This window comes from Cryptotermes secundus, unplaced genomic scaffold (genome assembly GCF_002891405.2).
Source record: "Cryptotermes secundus unplaced genomic scaffold, Csec_1.0 scaffold585, whole genome shotgun sequence".
Taxonomy (NCBI): domain Eukaryota; kingdom Metazoa; phylum Arthropoda; class Insecta; order Blattodea; family Kalotermitidae; genus Cryptotermes; species Cryptotermes secundus.
The window spans coordinates 646,606-665,050 of record NW_019738966.1 but is presented as its reverse complement, the minus strand read 5'-3'; the positions used below and the strand labels follow the sequence as shown (position 1 = coordinate 665,050).

The following is an 18,445-nucleotide window of genomic DNA, read 5'->3' as shown; positions in this document are numbered from 1 at the left end:
ATCCAATCACATAAAATCTCTTCAGCACACATTCAATCACACATAAAATCTCTTCAGCACACATTCAGTCGGCAAAACATGAAATGACATTAAGACACATAATCAGAGTTACTACGTTGTGAACGCTGTTTGACATGGTAACGCGTGGACTGTGACAATGTAAATTGCTGAGGCTGAACACAAAGCCAACTGTGTATCAGATGGTGATCTTCTGGGTGTGATACTGTGTGGCGTTGAAGACGGATACCGACGTTTCGAAGGAACATGCTGTATTCAGCTTCGGGGTTGAACACGTTTCAACTCTAAAGATAGAGGCAAAATGGTCATACGAAACGTTGATATCCACCGATAAGAGTGCACAGTGTCACAACTCAGAAGACCACATCGGAAAAATCACCGCAGTGAGGACATCGCACCTTGTAACATCGCCTGTGTCCGTATATCATTACTTGAACAGCCTATTCTACAGCTGTTTAATCAGCCACTTCACGAAAGAAGCAATAATGAACAGGTAAATAATCATACATGATGACATCCTGAAAAAAAAACATATTACTTTATGAGTGTGTTTATAGACGCGTCAGTGGCTATGACTATTTGTACCTGGGTTTAAGCAAACTTCATCATTACTTACTAAACCCGATGTGTCATGGAATAAAATTAAACAACTTTCAATCTGTAATTATCTGACTAAAACGTTAAAGAATGTAAAAGAAAATTAAAGCAAGTATTAATTTTAAAGCCTATTTGTAAATTAGGCTATATAAAGGCCAGTGATATCTAAAAAAAATAGTAAGAATTACTCAAAGACACCCAGTTCAATAAACTTGTCTACAGCACAAAATATTATATTACTGTAACATTTATATTAATAAAATACACCATATCATTATGATACGAAGATTATTAAGTTATCTTTGTCTTCTTTCTTCTTATTTCTTTTTGTATTCCTTGTATCTTTATTTCGTTCTTCCTTTCCTTCCTAATTCCTTCCCTCCCTTTCACTGTTTATTTCTTATATTTCTTCATTCTTTCGTGTTTTATTTCAATCTCCCTTCAATTAGTTTTCATTTTGTACATATATATATAACCACCGTCTCAAATGCATCACTTTCATATACTTTATTACGATGTGTTTCGTCCTCACACGGCCATCATCAGGTGTATACGCTCTTGCTAAAATAGTTGTACTGTCATCCTAGTATGTCGTGTGAACGCGTTATATTTTATTTTAGAATCATTAAGAATTCATAAAATTGCTGACTCAGCCGCACTACATTTGGTTATTAAGTGTGAGTTCGTCTCTTCTCTGTATGTACACATATACTCGTAAAACAGACCAACACTACAGGGAGTTCATATCTATAGACCATGAGGTTCCTTGGAGAATATTAAGTCGCAATTATGGAAAATAGACTTTGTTTCCCCACATTATCCAATAATAATCGTCTCTAACGCAAATATATACGTCGGCTGAACTTTTATTGAGGCACGACTTCGTCTCAGTGTTTATCAACGAATCGTGTGATCGAGGCTGCAGTAGTGAATATCCATACCGTGCTCCCAATTTCATTCAATTTCAGTGATCACCCAATAAGGGCTGGACAATCTAAAAAATCTGGGGAGGGGGTCGATTCTCGGCAGGGGCAAGAGATGTTTCTCTCTCCACGGCATCTAGACCAGCTGTGGGACTCACCAAATCTGCAATTCAGTGGGTAAAAATAAAGTTTTCTCTGTGCTTAATTAAGTACTCCGCCATGAAAACCTGTGGGGAGTGGAGGTATAGCTCCACCATTCCTGACCTCGGCACTAGACAGAGGTGAGCGGTCAGCTTCACACCCCGGACGCTTTACCCCAGGCAGAGAGCCCCTGGTGACCACTGGATAAGAGACGGGACGGGCTCCAGAGCCGGTCTAGACGCTGTAGAAAAAAGAGAAAAATCCCTTGTCTATACCAGTGATCGAACCCCGGCCGTCTAGCCCGTAGCCCGTCGCTATACAGACTCTTATGCAATGGGTAGCGAGGGTGAAGTGGCCGGGATGTAAAACTGACCTATTCCACTACCTGCAGCTGTGCTTTCAGTCACCACACGTCTTCATGACGGAGTCCTCGTCAGAGCTCAAGGACAATTCTAACGAGAAAATTAATTGTCAGTCAAATTTTATCAAGGGAAGGACCTGAGGTTCTCAGGGCGGTGGTCATGGAGAGTTATCTTCTGGGATATATCGTCATGCAGAGCGCTGAAAGTGTCGACGTTTCGGAAAAATATGTCCGCCCTACCTTCAGGTTCGAAGAAACCAGCATGAAGCAGGCAGCATTTCCGAAACGTCGGTCAACTTTCAAATGAATATACGGCGTTATATTCCAGGAGATAGGGCTCTTATCTAGAAAAAAATTAACGTGTTCACGGGGATATCGAGTAGTGAATTACATTAGCGCGATTTGAGGACACTCTGCATACCCGCTTAATTAATGTGCTTGCGCCACTACCGACAAACTCACGTAGTTTCTGACTGCTCTAAGGTTAGAATAGCAAGCTTCCATCCAAGGATATCTACCGACTATCTAAAACAGTGTCTACGACCCTTTAAGGCAAAAGGGCATTTTTTGGTAACATTCTTAAAAAACGATTTATTGAAAGTCATATTACATTAAGTTTCCCAGCTTGAACCACGAAAACATTTTACACCAGCCTAGTCTGCTCTTATTTATATACTTTTTATTGTTTAATTTGTACAATATCTACAATAATATACATATTTTTTTTTTGTATACAGGAATTCATATAACTTAACAATTAGGATTAATTTATAATAATTAGGTTATAATCACATTCAAGAAACATGATGATCTAATTATTTACAGGTACACATTAAATACAGCAGCCATGAATCACTTAAAAATATGCTACTCCTAAGCAACTTGCAAGCCACAGTTGCCGATACCTGGTCTGAAAATTCATAGCTTTGGAAGTAAATTATGAGTTGCAACAGGACAACCTAATCCCTGACAGACAAATAATTTATTAATGGAGAAATAGTGTACATGAAGACAAGCCCTTCAACACTAATGTTCAATTTACTAACCCAGCCTAGTGACAGTACAACACAGGGCCCTAACCATTAAGTACAAGCTGGTGATAATTCATCGCCACGGTACAGTGCTAATCGCATAGCTGTAATCCGGACATGAAAGTTAATGTTTGTGGCCATGAAAACTTTATCTGAAGTCAATATTTTAACATTTACTATTAAACTATTGCATTGCATATCCAGTGTGTCTGGCCTCACATCTTTCTTGCCCATTGAGGGAAGATTGCATTCATCCAAACAGTGTCAAGATTTGGTGTTCACACATGTGGATCACAGCACATGCTGGGAGCTGTTACCTATGGCTGTCAGATTATACATTTTACTTCATTTCTGACATGACACTTCATGCATTATATTGCTTCACTTAATGAACATTGTTTCTCTCTGTTTATGCAGTGCTTTCCGGGAAACTCAGATAAACTGGAACTTATAATGTACACATTTATGAGAAGAGTGGGTTAGAACATCACATATTTTGTCGTGATAGTAAACAACCTTGCTGATGCAATATATTGTAGTATGTAAAACTGCGGCTATGCAATGATCATGAGAGGCAACATGCGTTGCTTGGTAACAGCCAGTAAACATGCAATACCTGGGCTATCACTAGGCAAATGCTCAGTAAATGGGTTCCTGTGGTAACAGACAAGGTATTATTAGACTATAACAAAAAAATCGGTGTTTCCTATGTCATTTGTGCCAAAATGTTACAAACAGGGTCAGCTGAGAGTAAAGTAAAATAGCTGGTGAGTCAGAGTTCGGTTATCCGTTGAAAGTCAGCCTGAGAAGAGAAGACTAGGAAGTTGGTGTGAAATGTCTGCCAGCCTGGGGCCCACTTAGTTGAGTTGTCAGCTGACAAAGAGTTCTGCATGGGTGGCTGTGAAAGATGACCTGAGTGCGAGAAGCTGTTGCCAGGAAACAGCTAGTGGAGACATATATTGGAGGACTATGCTTTCTGTGGGATTGTGGTCTGGATGTTGAACAATCTTGCAACTGAACAGTGATGTGGCTATGTTATTGCAAAAGGGACTCACTCACACACTCATGGAGTTGAGCCCTTCTTGAGAAGTCACTAATTGTGCAGCTATTCAAGAACTTCCCAGCATTTTATGGAAACCAAAGGTTCATTTCCATGTTCACAAGACCCTCCACTGGTCCCTATCCTGAGCCAGATCAATCTAATCCATACCATCCCATCGTGTCTAAGATCCATTTTAATATTGCCCACCCACCTCACTGCAAACCTTAAGACAATAAAGTAATTTATGCAAGGCACTTATCAGGTTCAGTCAACATGAGAAAATTGGAAACTGACAAGAAAAACTGTGGAGATACCCATGAAGACATTAAGCTAAGAAAGAAAAGAAAGCAAAACTCCAAGTCATCCAGACTGGCTCTGGGACCCACCCAGCCTCCTATCCGATAGGTACCAGAGGATCGTTCCACGGGGTGTGAAGCTGATCACTTACGTCAAACTAGTGCAGAGGTCAAGAAAACATGGGTCTATACATCCACTACCCCACTGTCTTCAAAGCATAGTGCTTAATTAGTTATGGACAGGGAGAACTTTACCTCTTTTTACCTTTACCATTTATCGCTAGCAACTTCTATGGAAGAAAATGTGGCCAAAAGCTTTCTGATAGTATATTCCTTCCTCACACAGCTAATGACATGACTGTTTTAGCATTCATAGGGGGATGCTACAGAAACAGGGCATGATACAATCACTTCCTGCTCAATGTCCTTTTGGCCAATTGTGATTAACTGTTCTCTGATGTCATCTTTCACACATGCGGATGCAATGTGTGAAATATACTGGGATTTCTTTTTCACAGCACAAAAAATGCATGCATGAATTATGCAATAAAATATGGTACTTAATAACAGCATCTTATTAGAGGCCTGATTCCAGGAAACATTCATGCATATGACCACACATAGGTTACTATGATTCAAAATCATTTACAAAATCAAGGATCATCAAGAAATCATGCAATGGAACTGTCTGTTCAATAATCAGCCACCAGATACTTTCTATGTTTTATTTGGTGTAAACAAATATAATTAGCTGTACTACAATAAAGAATTCACTTGCAGATTAACAAAGGTTTTCACTCTTCTATAACTGATAAGTAAGCAAACAGTCCAGTAGCTAACTGGGCTCATCTATCCCAAGGTGTTGGTATACTTTGGTGACAAGCTCAGCCTTCTTCATCCTGTTCACTTCGATACCTTGTTCCTGCAGGTAAGCTTTTAAGTCATTCACCTTTAGCTTCTCCACCTAAAACAATAAATATAAATAAAGTCTGTAATTATCAGTGCTGACTATAATAAGTTTGCTGGAATTATATCCTGATAACATTTTGTTATATGAGAAGCCTTGCCAACTTTGTGGGTGGATGCAATGTGCCTCACCTTCCCATTGGTCGCAATATCTCTCATATCCCCCACAGCTTCAGTTTTTACAGCTTTCTTTGGCTTATCAGCGGCTGGATCTGCGACCCTCTTCCTAGCACCAGAGGCGTTTGATTTCCCGCCAGGCACATAACCACCAACATAGACAGAGTCTAGAAACTCCTGAGCCAATGACTCTAGCTTGCTTGCCATATATTCATGGTCTGGAACTAACACCAAAAGGTAAATGCGCCTTTGCTCATTTTATAATCAGTAGGAATGATACACACAAGGCAAGTACGAATACAATTGGAACAAATAAGCAGCTGAACAAAACAGCAAAAATAAAAGAAAAGATAATTACAATTCCTACCAGGAACAAATGTGTAAACACAATCTACCAGAATTACAAAAGGATACACGCTTCCCCTCTTGCTCCACAGCCCTCTAAAAATGACATCTTTTGTGAACCTTGCCCATTCTTCCCTCATAATCTGCTTTTGCTCCACCTCCATTTTTGTTACCATAAGAAGTAGATACAGATGAGAGAGGACCATATATTTTACAAAGTGAGGTGAAAAAAGCTATCAAGGACATGAGGAATGGAAAGGCTACAGGAGAGGATGATGTACCTGGATATGTGCTTAAGTTACTGGGAGAAGGTGGTTTGAAGACACTGACAAAACTAATAAACACCATATATGAAACTGGGGAGTGGCCCAAGGACTTTACAGAAGTGACAATGATTGCCTTAAAGAAAAAGACAAAAGCTACAAAACGCAGTGACCATCGCACAATAAGCCTTGTGGCACATACAGCAAAGATAATAGCAAAGTACTTAAAAGAAGAATTGAAAGGAAAATAGAGGATATACTTGGAGAAGATCGGTTTGGATTTAGAAGAGGAAAAGGAGCAAGGGATGCAATTGGGATGATGAGTATACCAGAACGAACTTTGTAGATAGATGAAGAACTGTGCGCTTGCTTTATAGACTGGCAGAAGGCATCTGACTGTGTAAACTGGAATAAATTAATGCAGATCCTAAAGGAAACAGGTATCGATTGGCATGAAAGAAGATTGGTAAATTGTACATGGATCAGAAAGTTAGAGCGCGACTGGACAGAGGGGAGACAAGATTGGAAGAGGAGTTTGACAAGGATGATGTTTATCACCAATTCTGTTCAACTTGTACAGCAAATGCCTTACCAAGGAAGCTCTGGATGGGCTTGGAGACTTCAAATTAGGAGGGCAAATTATTCAAACTGTGAAATATGCAGATGACCTTGTGTTAATGGCTAAGGAAGAAACTGTGTTACAGGGTATGATTGATAGACTAATCGAAATTGGAAGGTGCTATGGCATGGAAATGAATGTGGAAAAAACAAAAGTAATGAAAATTTTGAGACAACCAACCCCAGTCACAATAAAAATACACCAAAAACAACTGGAGAATGTGAAATGTTTTAATTTTTGGGTAGCTTGTTAACAGATGATGGAAGGTGTACTTGTGAAACTAAATCTAGGATTGCCATGGCAAAAGCTGCATTTAGCAAGAAGAATCTTTTTACCAGCAAATTGGACTTAAATTTGAGAAAGAAACTAGTGAAATGCTACATTTGGAGCATGGCTTTGTATGGGGCTGAAACTTGGACACTTAGGGCAGTAGATCAGAAACACCTGGAAAGCTTCAAAATGTGGTCTTGGAGAAGGATAGAGATCAGTTGGACCGATTATGTGAGAAATGGAGAAGTGTTATTTTGAGTCGGTGAGCAGAGGAATATCCTACACGAAATAAGAAAACGGAAGGCTAATTGGATTGCTCATACCTTACGCAGTAATTGCCTTCTAAAAGAAGTTATTGAAGGAAAGACAGAGGGGCGGATAGAAGTGACCAGAAGACGAGGAAGAAGACACAAGAAGATGCTGGATGACCTTGGGGACAGAAGAGGATATTCTCATTTGAAGGAGAAAGCTCTAGATCGCATTAAGTGGGGGAACTGTTTTGGAAGAGACTGTGGACCTGTCGTCTTGACAGATTACAGATGAATGAATGAAATTATCTTCTACATCTAACTCACTGTCCACATACATTTCCATAGTTGTTTTCTGGCATCCACTGTTAGATTTCATAATATATGTCAATTTCTGAGGTGAAGTTGTTAGCATCATGCCAATCTGGAGCGCCAGGGCTACTTCTACCTTTTGTTAGGCTCTCATCTCACTACCCTTCAACCCCTCCAGCTTGGTTGAACCTACCACAAAATTATGCCCCCCTAACACAGCTCAGGTTATCAGGGCTCTACATTAATGTAGAAGCCCAGGGAGAGGATATCCAAAAGACAGTACAGACATTTCATGGTCACAATTTAAACAGTCTCGCAGATACTTTAGAGAACAGACACACAGATAAAGCTACATTTCTTCCCTATGAAATAACAGCTAAATCAATACAAAAAAAATACCTGTAACATCTTTAACTTCTATTCGTTCATTATAGTCCAGGGCCAAAGCCTCAATGTTTCGCCAATGAGTCTGTAATTTTGGGTTATCGAAGTTGTATGGTGTGTATGGAAAACGAAGTTTCTTTACCACTGCCTTGGCTTTTGCGATTTGCTCTGCATCTGCTTTTACTGTAGATTCAGTATTCAAAGTCCGAATATCATCTGTATGAATAAATATAAAAACAATCAATATTAATATTATTCACCATAATCTCCACCACACCACCATCAATTATTTTCCGAGTGTAATATCTTGAAAGCCTGTTACAGATTTGCATATAAGAGATTTCCAGGTTTTTTAGGCAATCTTTCAATGTGTTGCTACTTCATGAATTCTGTCACAGTTTAACCCTTCAGCTTACCACACACTGATTTCAGAACATTAATGAATGTAATGAAAACATGAATTGTATACATAATTATTGGTTTTTCAGACATTATCCATCATCCTGCTTTTATAAAAAAATTAAAACTGGACTTTGCTTCTGTCCTCGGGTAAAAGCCTAGTTTTTAAATAATAACAGAATGATGGATATTGTCCAAAATGTCAATAATTGTATTAATATACCATCATCACAAACATTTACATCTTATAGGCATTTTATATCTTGAGAAATATATTCCAAATAGTATGGATATACATCATCCATAACCTCTAAAAGAAGAGCAGCAATGATTTTACAGACCAACAATTTTCAGAATTCTCTCACTGCAGTTTCTTCCTAAGCTATATAATACTGTGGTAGCAGAACCCAAAGGGTCAACATTGCTAATACCAAAGACTGCAACGGAACCAAATCTTAAACCAGTTTTATCCATCCCAAATCCCTGCAGTGTGTGTCTCTCTCTCTCTCAATCCTAATCATCAGTTGACTTGCATAAATCACAAGTTCCTCATTGTACTGTTGCGACTTAGTGACTAGACATGGTGTTTGGACCAGTAACTGGATTTCCTGGGTTTCTTATAACTCATAACTACAGGTAACTGTAACTGCTTCACAGATCTACACATTCTACAAATCACTACAGCACATGCTAAGTCTCAGTCTGTTATGTCTTTGCTAAGCATTGCTCTGTTTCAGTTCCCAGCAGTGGAGATTCCTCTGCTCTTGTGCTTACAGCATTGCCAGCTGGCTACCATCACACAATTCCCTGTCTCAACTAACTAGTCAAAGATAAATTACGTTATGACTGACAGTCTGACGGCCAGTCTGTCTTTGGTGTCAAGCCCCACCAAGCCAAGATTTTTGTTAGTCATACAGGTGTGTGTTTGTAGAGTTGGGGCACCCTCTCTGTTAAGAGGACAAGTCTGTCATATACAACTACTGCTGGACTTGCCAGCACAGTCATTCTTGCATCCAAGTCCTGAGGGACTCATCACCATATTTTACTCTGATTCGAGAATCCCCCAACCTGGAGGGCCAGGTCCCTGTATTCACATTCCCCAGGGACATGATGGGTAAGATATACTAAAGTAAGAGAGAGTATTACTTTATTGTTGGCAGTTTACCACCAACCAGGTCATCTTGGAACCAAGCCTATTGAGGCTCATGACTGGCAGTCTTATTCATGCTCACTATATAGCCTCAGCATGGACTGCACACAAAACCCTGCTTTCAACAGTTCTTCTACTGTAACATGCATATCTGTTGCCACACTAATCCATTTAGCCAGCCATAACCTCACAATGGACTATGTAATGTCATGGTATAATCATTCATTTACCAATATCACTTAATCTTTCTTACGTCCGAATATTTTCCTGAGAACTTTGGAGTTTCTTCTTTAATATTATATGAGAACTACTGAATGTCATTTGTAGGTGTCATTATTTTTTCATTTCTCTTATGGAAGAATAAGGCCTACTTTGCCACCTTATAAAACACAATTCAGCTGATTATCATCTCCCATTAGTCCTCATGTGGTTTATTTAATGACACTGCCCATTGTTCATGGTACCACAGGAACTCACATAATTTATGCACCCTTATCTTTAGACAATAAACATCAATATTAATACGGAAATTTTAGATTCTACAGGGTTCTGAAGATGGAGTACAACACTCAGAATTGCTGGGTTTTTTACTTTTCCCATCATCCAATGAACAAGGTTAGTTCTTTGTAAAGGACCCAACTGAGTAGGTGTCTCCCCCCCCCCTTGAGGAGGAAAACAGGTCCAGTTTCCGAAATGTCGTGTTTTCTACTTTCTAGAATACCGGATGATAGAAAATGTCCAAAAACCCAATAATTCTGACTGAGATTTTACTGTCAATAAAATTTTAAATAATGCCTAATTTTCACACACAAAAAACATAATTAAAATGCATTATGACCTGCAGGTGTAAGAACAAACATTACAACATAAGAAAATTCATCTGTCACACTGAACGGAGGTGACAGCCCAAGCAAGGTAACAGAAAATACTGATCCACATTCTTCTGGCAATCAGAATATTTGTCTGGTTATACCAGATTTTCAAACATCTTTCAACCCCTGTCCTTGATCACTTGTACATTGATTGAAATGTTGGCAAGATCATGTCACCTGGAACAGAAACCTCTACAGATTATTATACTCACTTATTTTCCTTAAACACTTTCACAAAAAACATACATACCCAAATATAATGGACAAATTCTGGCTGTGTACAGTGGTGAATTCTTAGAGATGTTGAAGCACTTTTGTAGTCAAAAACTATTTAAAATAAAAAAGAACCCCAATATAAAAACCTTTATGTAATCACACTGTGCTTCTATGTTACTGTGTGTACTGGCTAGGTAGCCTATGGTGTACTTCCATGAATACCCCTCCAGTCACTTATAAAGGACACTGATGATAACTGACACCCTGTCCCCCTTATTAAACCATTAAGACAAGGGTTTACTGTACTGTCAATAATAATAACACTCATTCTCATGTACTGCCTGTTTCCAAGGCATCAAATATTCACTAGTAGTAATGAACCAAGAGATGGCACTTTAAAGAAAAAATGTAAAGGAAAGTTACATAATCAGTGTGGCAACTTTCTTTATGAGAAATAACATTAAACTGATTACACACAAAATAATGTTCATTATGGCAGACTTTTCATTCTAGGTTGTAGATGTAATAACACACTTTCAGTGTAATTACCTTGTATCTGCATTTACAACAAAAGACTATTTTGTAAATCTGATATTCATCAGCGAGGTTTCCTAAAAAGTCTCCCCCCCCCCAAAAAAAAAAATTTGGATCTCTTACATAAGGGAATTAAGTTATAGGCAGATGTTACTGCATACATTTCATACTACCTCCATTCCTTGAAGAAGGTTTAGACATATGCATTACTTCTATGCACAGCAAACTCCTTGTCATCTGGCATGTATGGGGAATAGCACGTGCCAGTTGCATTAACTGGCCAACTGCATGAGAAACCCAATTTTTACATGCTTTTCATCCTTCTCAAGTCTCTTATACTATATTTATATTTTGTTTCAAAGTAAAGATGATAAGTTTCCACTTTAGTTCTTGCATGGGAGTTTTCTTAGATGACAAGTGGATTTACAGGTTAATTTCAGATATGCTGTAACACAACCACAAACTCAACTAGCCTCTACTGCAGTCATGGATCACCACAACTGCAAAGGCCCCACATGATGGATGGATGACAGCACTGCTAACGGCAGCTGGACGACGTAACACATGGTGGGTGAGCACATATTTGACGTAACTCCACACACAGATGTTTTTTGAAATTTTTTCTCGGTGCAAGAGAATTCTGGACATTTCCATATCATAAAACTGAAAGCTTACTGCATATATTTTACTGTGGAAGATAACAAAGAGCATATAGGCCAACTGCTTACCAGAGTAAGGGAGGTAAACAACATGGAAACCAGGTGAAAGTATCTGTATGTTTGAATCATCCAACCGTTCCTCCTGTGGAATAAGCGCTACAACACTCGGAGCAGCATTTGTGCGGGGTGTAAAGCAGCAAATGGGTACCACCTTCCTTGCAATGCAGCGATCAAGGAGTGCTGCAAACAGCTTGCGGCTGCCTGTGGACAGAAACACAGGCTAGGCATTCTGAATACTTTCAAAAGTAACAATTTCACTACCATTGCACTGAACAAGGAATGGTGATAAAGGACAGATAAGAGTATGAAATCTTCTAAATGTTATTAAATGGTAGGCAAAGGGGACAACGGTAGAGAGAAAACAAACAATGGGATGGTTAGATAAAAGCTGATAAATTTATTCAAAATTTGGGGGAAAACACAAATTGCACCACCATTCACTTGTATGCATACAGACAGTTCATATAAATCCAGTTCTGGAACTATTGTGGGAAAAGGAGTAGAGGCCATTAAACAGTGTCCCTTGGCACTGAACCAGATGTCACACTGACATACCAGGATCCCCTCGCCAAATAATTCCCTAGGGTGCTGCCAGAACACTGCACCATCACGACCCAGTCTTCCTCATCCAGCCCAAGTCTATGGCCCCTTCATGCTTCCTTAAAGTGGTGGAATACATGGAAGTCATCCACTGACAGGACCTGGCTGCATGGTGGATGGCCCAAAACCTTCAAGTGGACAGCGCAGGCACCATGGGAACGGATGACACACCTAATGAGCTTGCTTGCGGGGATGCTTTCGCTTGATGCGGCCATGAAGGTTCCACAGTAACACTTTATGATGTTGGTAATGTCAGGATGCTTGAAGGCCAGTATCAGTGGCCTCTAAACTCAGGTTGGACAAAGATGTCAAGGCCACAGCTGTGCAGTAATTCCAGCAGCAGACCTGGGAATTCCTTGTTGAAGGCATCCATAGACTGGTGCAGCAATGAGATGCAGCCTCACTCTCTATGTGGACTAATCTCAATGGCCTCTACTTTTTTGCCTCAAACAATCCTTGAACAGGTTTAATCTGACAAACATCCTATTGTATTATCACTTTCCACAGATGACAAGGGTTCAATGTTGAGTGCCTGAAATGGAAAACATACTGAAAAATATCTCACGTATATCAAAGAACTCTTCTCTTATCACTCTAATTCACTTGTCTTCACTTCTTCAGCTTACCTTTAATAAGTCCTTCTTCTGGATATATAAAGGACGATGGCTTTAAGTGGTGATGGACTTTGATCTTGGATTCAGGTTTGAACCCTAAGAGCTTCAGGCCTGGTTCAGTTAACTTATATAGATTTTTAACTTCAGCCTGAATAAACAAATTACATCACAAGACATTAATGTGAAATGACACATTCTTAATGGATAAACATAACCACAAACAACCTCATACACAACCAATTTTAATTTTACATCAGCATAGAAACAGCAAACAAATTCTGGGAAGAACTCATGGTATATATTCTCAGTCATTTTTCTGACAATCCTGATAATTTTAAATTATAAACATTAATTAAAACTGATCCTGAATGTCTGTCACACATCCATTTGCATGGGTTATCATTCAGGCTGTCTAAAATATCTGAGAAATCACATTCCAGGCCAATGATGGACTATCCCCAACAGTTTAAACAAATTAACCCCAGTATATATATGTCAAAATATATGAACTTCAGAGGGTTATATGTTTCCATCTAACATGAAAGATGGACATGTACGTGTATATACCGTATGTCCAAAAAGTATCCGACTTTATTTTTTTCCACTGTAAGTAATATCCAAAGGGGTGGAACAATGGAGCGTAGTGGTAGAAGGGACTCTCATGCCCATGCATGATTTTTTTGCTGACTCGCAACACTGCCGGATGCATCTGTGGCTGCCATATAGCGAAGTGCTGTAACACATGTTTGTCGCATTCTCGTTTCGCTCAAGATGACAGAACGCTTGGAGCAGCGATACTGCATTAAGTTTTGTCAGAAACGTGGGGATACCCAAGCGGAAACCATTCACAAAATTCAGCAGGTTTTCAGCGATGATGCAATGGGGTCACTCAAATTAAAGAGTGGTTCAACCGCTTTAAACATGGTCGTTATGTCAGCGGACAGTGAGCAGCATTCCAGGAGACCGTCAACGAGCCAAAATGCTGATGTCATTGAAAAAGTGCGGACACTGATCACGGAGGACCATCGTTTGGCCATCCATGAAGTTGCTGATGAGGGTGGGATCAGCAGAGGTTCTGTAAACACAATTTTAACTGAGGATTTGGGCATGCAAAGAGTGGCGGCAAAATTTGTGCCCAAGCTGCTTTCGCCAAACCAGCAACAACTCCGCCTTGAGGTCGCGCAGGACATGCTGGAGTGCGCCAACAGGGATCCTGAGTTCCTGAAGACTGTGATCACCGGTGACGAGTCGTGGGTGTATGGATATGACCCGGAAACCAAGGTCCAGGCATCACAATGGAAGCATCCAACATCCCCGAGACCCAAAACAGCACGACAGGTTCGGAGCAATGTGAAGGTGATACTGACTGTTTTTTTCGATTACCGGGGTGTTATGCATCATGAGTACGCACCACTAGGCCAGACTGTCAATAAGGAGTACTACCAAGAAGTCCTCCTCCATCTTCGCGATGCAATTCGGCGCGAGAGACCAGAGCTGTGGGATGCACGCAACTGGCAGCTGAATCATGACAAAGCCCCAGCTCATTCATCACACCTGATCCAGGGTTTCCTGGCCAAGCACAGCATTCCGCAGGTTCACCAGGCTCCCTACTCTCCTGACATGGCTCCTTGTGATTTCTGGCTGTTTCCAAGATTGAAGACACCGCTAAAAGGCTGCTGTTTTGACAGCCGCGAGGACATCATACAGAATGCGACGGCGCAGCTGCATGCCATTCCAAAAGAAGCCTTCCAGAATTGCTTCCAGCGATGGAAGGACCGCTGGGCTAAGTGTGTGGAGTCACCAGGGGCCTACTTTGAAGGGGATTAGGTATTGTAACCATCCAGATACAGAACTTTTTTTCCCGGCCCAAGGTCAGATACTTTTTGGACAGAGTAGCATATATAAAATCATCAGCTCTTGCTATCCTGTCATCTTTACCAAGTGAAACTGGACAATTTTCAACTTCCATGCATCCACAGCCATGGAGAACATTATAGCAACTACATTACATTGCACTCCATGGATCCAAAGTTAGTCAAAATGACTGCAGGATGTGGAATATGTCATATAAATACAAAACATATGTACAGTCCCAATGGAGTTCTCATACAAGAGAAACCAAGAATACACAGTGACTACATACAAGGCTACTTAAAGATACATAAGTTATTTTCTAGACGCTAGGTATTCATCAACAGAGTAGAATGTAAGTATCGTTTCAGTGTTATTTTAAATCGTGCCTTTTCATTCATAAGACCTTTGAGATCAGATGGCAGGTTATTAAAAAGTTTTGATCCCAGCATAATATGTGTTTTTCTGAAAGCATTAGAGGTTAACAATTGTTCATGAAGACAGTATCTGTGTCTTGTGGTAACACTGTGTACATCCGCATTCGTCTGAAAATGTTCTTCGTTATTTGTAATGAAGTTTATTAATGAATATACATTGAAGTGCCAAAAGTCGTTGGATATGTACCTAGTATCGTGCATATATTCACAAGGAAAATTCTTGATTTGTTTCATTCTGGTCCGTCACACTAACAATATTACAAATGATAAAACAATTCCATCCAGTGTGACTGTTGAAACTTTTACTATGTCACTTCTTAGCACCCTAACATGTTTTGGTCCCTATAGACCAAGGGTCTCCAAACTACAGCCAGCGGGCCACATGCGGCCCGCGATGTGATTTTATCCGGCCCACGAAAGAACTGTGCAGAAATGCGCCAATGAGTACTGGTAAAAAAAAAACTTGTGCATAGATTTCAAATTCATTAATTAAGATTGTATTTAAAATATACTGATATTCCATATTTTGTTAATATTAATATTATTCACAATTTTACTAATTCTGGACCCTATACTGCGCGGTATTTCTTTGTACTTGTTCGGCCTCAATCGGCAGTGTCACTTCGTGGCAATGTAGGTAGCGCGAGCAGTTTGTTACACAAGACTCCTTGCAGTGGTGTAGTGTAATTGTAACAGATCATCATCACCTCAATTTAATCAGATTTTAAGAATGCAAAAAGAGTTCCATCATTCACATTGTTTTATTATAATTTGTGATGAAAATATGAGCATTTGCTGCTACTGTATGTTGTCATTAATATATGTTAATTTATTGTCACGTACTTTCTATTTAGTTTATGAAATTCTGTGCTTTCAATAAAATTCATATACCTAGAGTTATTAATTTCTCATTTTATCTGGCCCGTTGAAAGTGCTGAATTACCTAATGTGGCCCGCGTTTCGAAAAGTTTGGAGACCCTTGCTATAGACCATCATCGGAGGGAACATCAATACTTTTAGAAACTACTTTTACATTGGGTGCTTTGATTTTTAAAATACATAAATATACAATATATGTAATATACAGTTTATACAAAATCCAAATTTCTTACAACTACAGCAACTGTCCTTGATGCATTAAAGTTTTTTTTTTAAAAACAACACAGCACACTATGAACAAACATAGGACGACAACATGAACTACCTTCCCAAGAAAGACTGGAGGCGCATGTTTGACCCCATCAAGAAAAACAAAAGGACAAGGGACATGAACCTATTCGGTTAAAGAACTTTAACTTAAATAACAAAAAGTTTCTAAGAAACTTTAATGCATCAAGGACAGTTGCTGCAGTTGTAAGAAATTTGGATTTTGTATAAACTGTATATTACAAATATTGTATATTTATGTATTTTAAAAATCAAAACACCCAATGTAATAGTAGTTTCTAAAAGTATTGATGTTCCCTCCGATGATGGTCTACAGGGACCAAAACATGTTAGGGTGCTAAGAAGTGAAGTAGTAAAAGCTTCAACAGTCACACTGGATGGAATTGTTTTATCATTTCTCACAAGGAAAAGTTAAGATCTGCAGTCTCTTGAAAAGATCTTTACAGGAATTACGGGATTTGACACCCATTATGTTTCTAATAATTTTCTTTTGCAATGTAAATACCTTTTTACTGTCAGATGAATTACCCCAGAAAATTATTCCATACTTCATTAAAGAGTGAAAGTAAGCAAAATTGATTGATTTGACAGTGTCAATGTTACTAATATGTAACATGAATCTAACTGCATAACATGCTCTACTTAGCTTTGGAATCAACAGATTGATATGGTTTTTCCAGTTTACATGACTATGAATTTGCAAACCAAGGAATTTTGTGTTTACTCCCTCTTCTATATATTTATCATTATATCCTACGTTTAATTGATACTGTGGTGAGTGTCTTGTTATAAATTTTATTACATTTGTTTTTTCTAGGTTCAGGGACAGCTTGTTTGCAGAAAACCATTTACTCATTTGCGAAAGAACTTTGCTTGATAACATGCAGAAATGATCTAAATTTTTGCCAGAAATTATAACACTAGTGTCATCTGCAAATATTATATGTACTGATGAAGTCATTTATACAAATTATGAAAAGCAAAGGGCCCAGAATTAACCCATGGGGAACTCCATGTTTTATCATTCAGTTTGAGTAGGTACTTTGGATTGAATTTGATGATTTTAGTTCAATCTTTTGTTTTCTGTTAGGTAGATGATTTACAGAGTCAAAAGCCTTTGTCAAGTCACAGAATATTCCACCAACATGCATTATTTCATGTGTTAACTTAAAGGCTGCATTTTCAATGGAAATTCCTTTCCTAAAGCCAAACTGTTCTGGGACTAGTACATATGATCTGTATATTCCTTTCAAATAAATTTCAACTAACCTCATTTTATAATGTACTTACAGGTTTGAATATAATTTTCTTAAAACCAAACTCCTGGTATTTGTTTAATTCTGAAGGCAACATCACTTCACCAGTGTCCTGCAACAAAGAAAAAACATTTTTAAGCCTTAGCTACAAAGAAAAACATCAGTATGACAACAGTAAGTACTTCAAAATAGCTCAGTTAGTATAGTGACTAGGCTACAAACTGGATGACCAAGAAATTGGGATTCAATTCCTGGCAGCAACTAGAACAGTTATGGGCCCCAACCAACCTCCTATCTAGTGTGCACAGCGGGCTATTCACCCAGTCCCGATGAGGTCATTGGATTTTTTCAATTGACCTAATCCTTCCAGCCGCACTATGGGCCTGAGGTTGACTCAGCCTCTAACAGAAATGAGTACCAGGAATATTCTTGGGGGTAAAGGGCGGCCAGCGCATAAGGCTGAAAACCTTGCCGCCATCTATGAGCTGATTGTCTACAAAATGTAGGAACCTCAACATCTCACAATCCTATGGGCCTCCACAGCCTGTTACAGGGATACCTTTACTTTTTTTTTTTACTTTTACTTCAGCTGTATGAGCTATATACCATCAAATGGTAGGATGACTATGACTGAAAGATTGTTATGGCTAACCTATTGTTATTATCTGTGAAATATTAACTACATTATATGACTCAT

General features: G+C 39.0%; 1 protein-coding gene across 1 annotated transcript in view; it reads right to left on the bottom strand.

Annotated features, from left to right (window-relative positions):
- Positions 1-4,961: 4,961 nt before the first annotated feature.
- The window catches only part of LOC111871495 (X-ray repair cross-complementing protein 6), a 33,523-nt gene continuing 20,039 nt past the window's right edge, over positions 4,962-18,445 (bottom strand). The window contains exons 7-12 of the mRNA XM_023864655.2: positions 17,783-17,860; positions 13,050-13,185; positions 11,833-12,024; positions 7,949-8,149; positions 5,508-5,716; positions 4,962-5,373 (exon numbers count right to left, since the gene is read on the bottom strand). Of these exons, the coding sequence (XP_023720423.1) occupies positions 5,245-5,373; positions 5,508-5,716; positions 7,949-8,149; positions 11,833-12,024; positions 13,050-13,185; positions 17,783-17,860 (945 nt within the window). The 3' untranslated portion in view covers positions 4,962-5,244. The remainder of the gene's footprint in view (positions 5,374-5,507; positions 5,717-7,948; positions 8,150-11,832; positions 12,025-13,049; positions 13,186-17,782; positions 17,861-18,445) is intronic.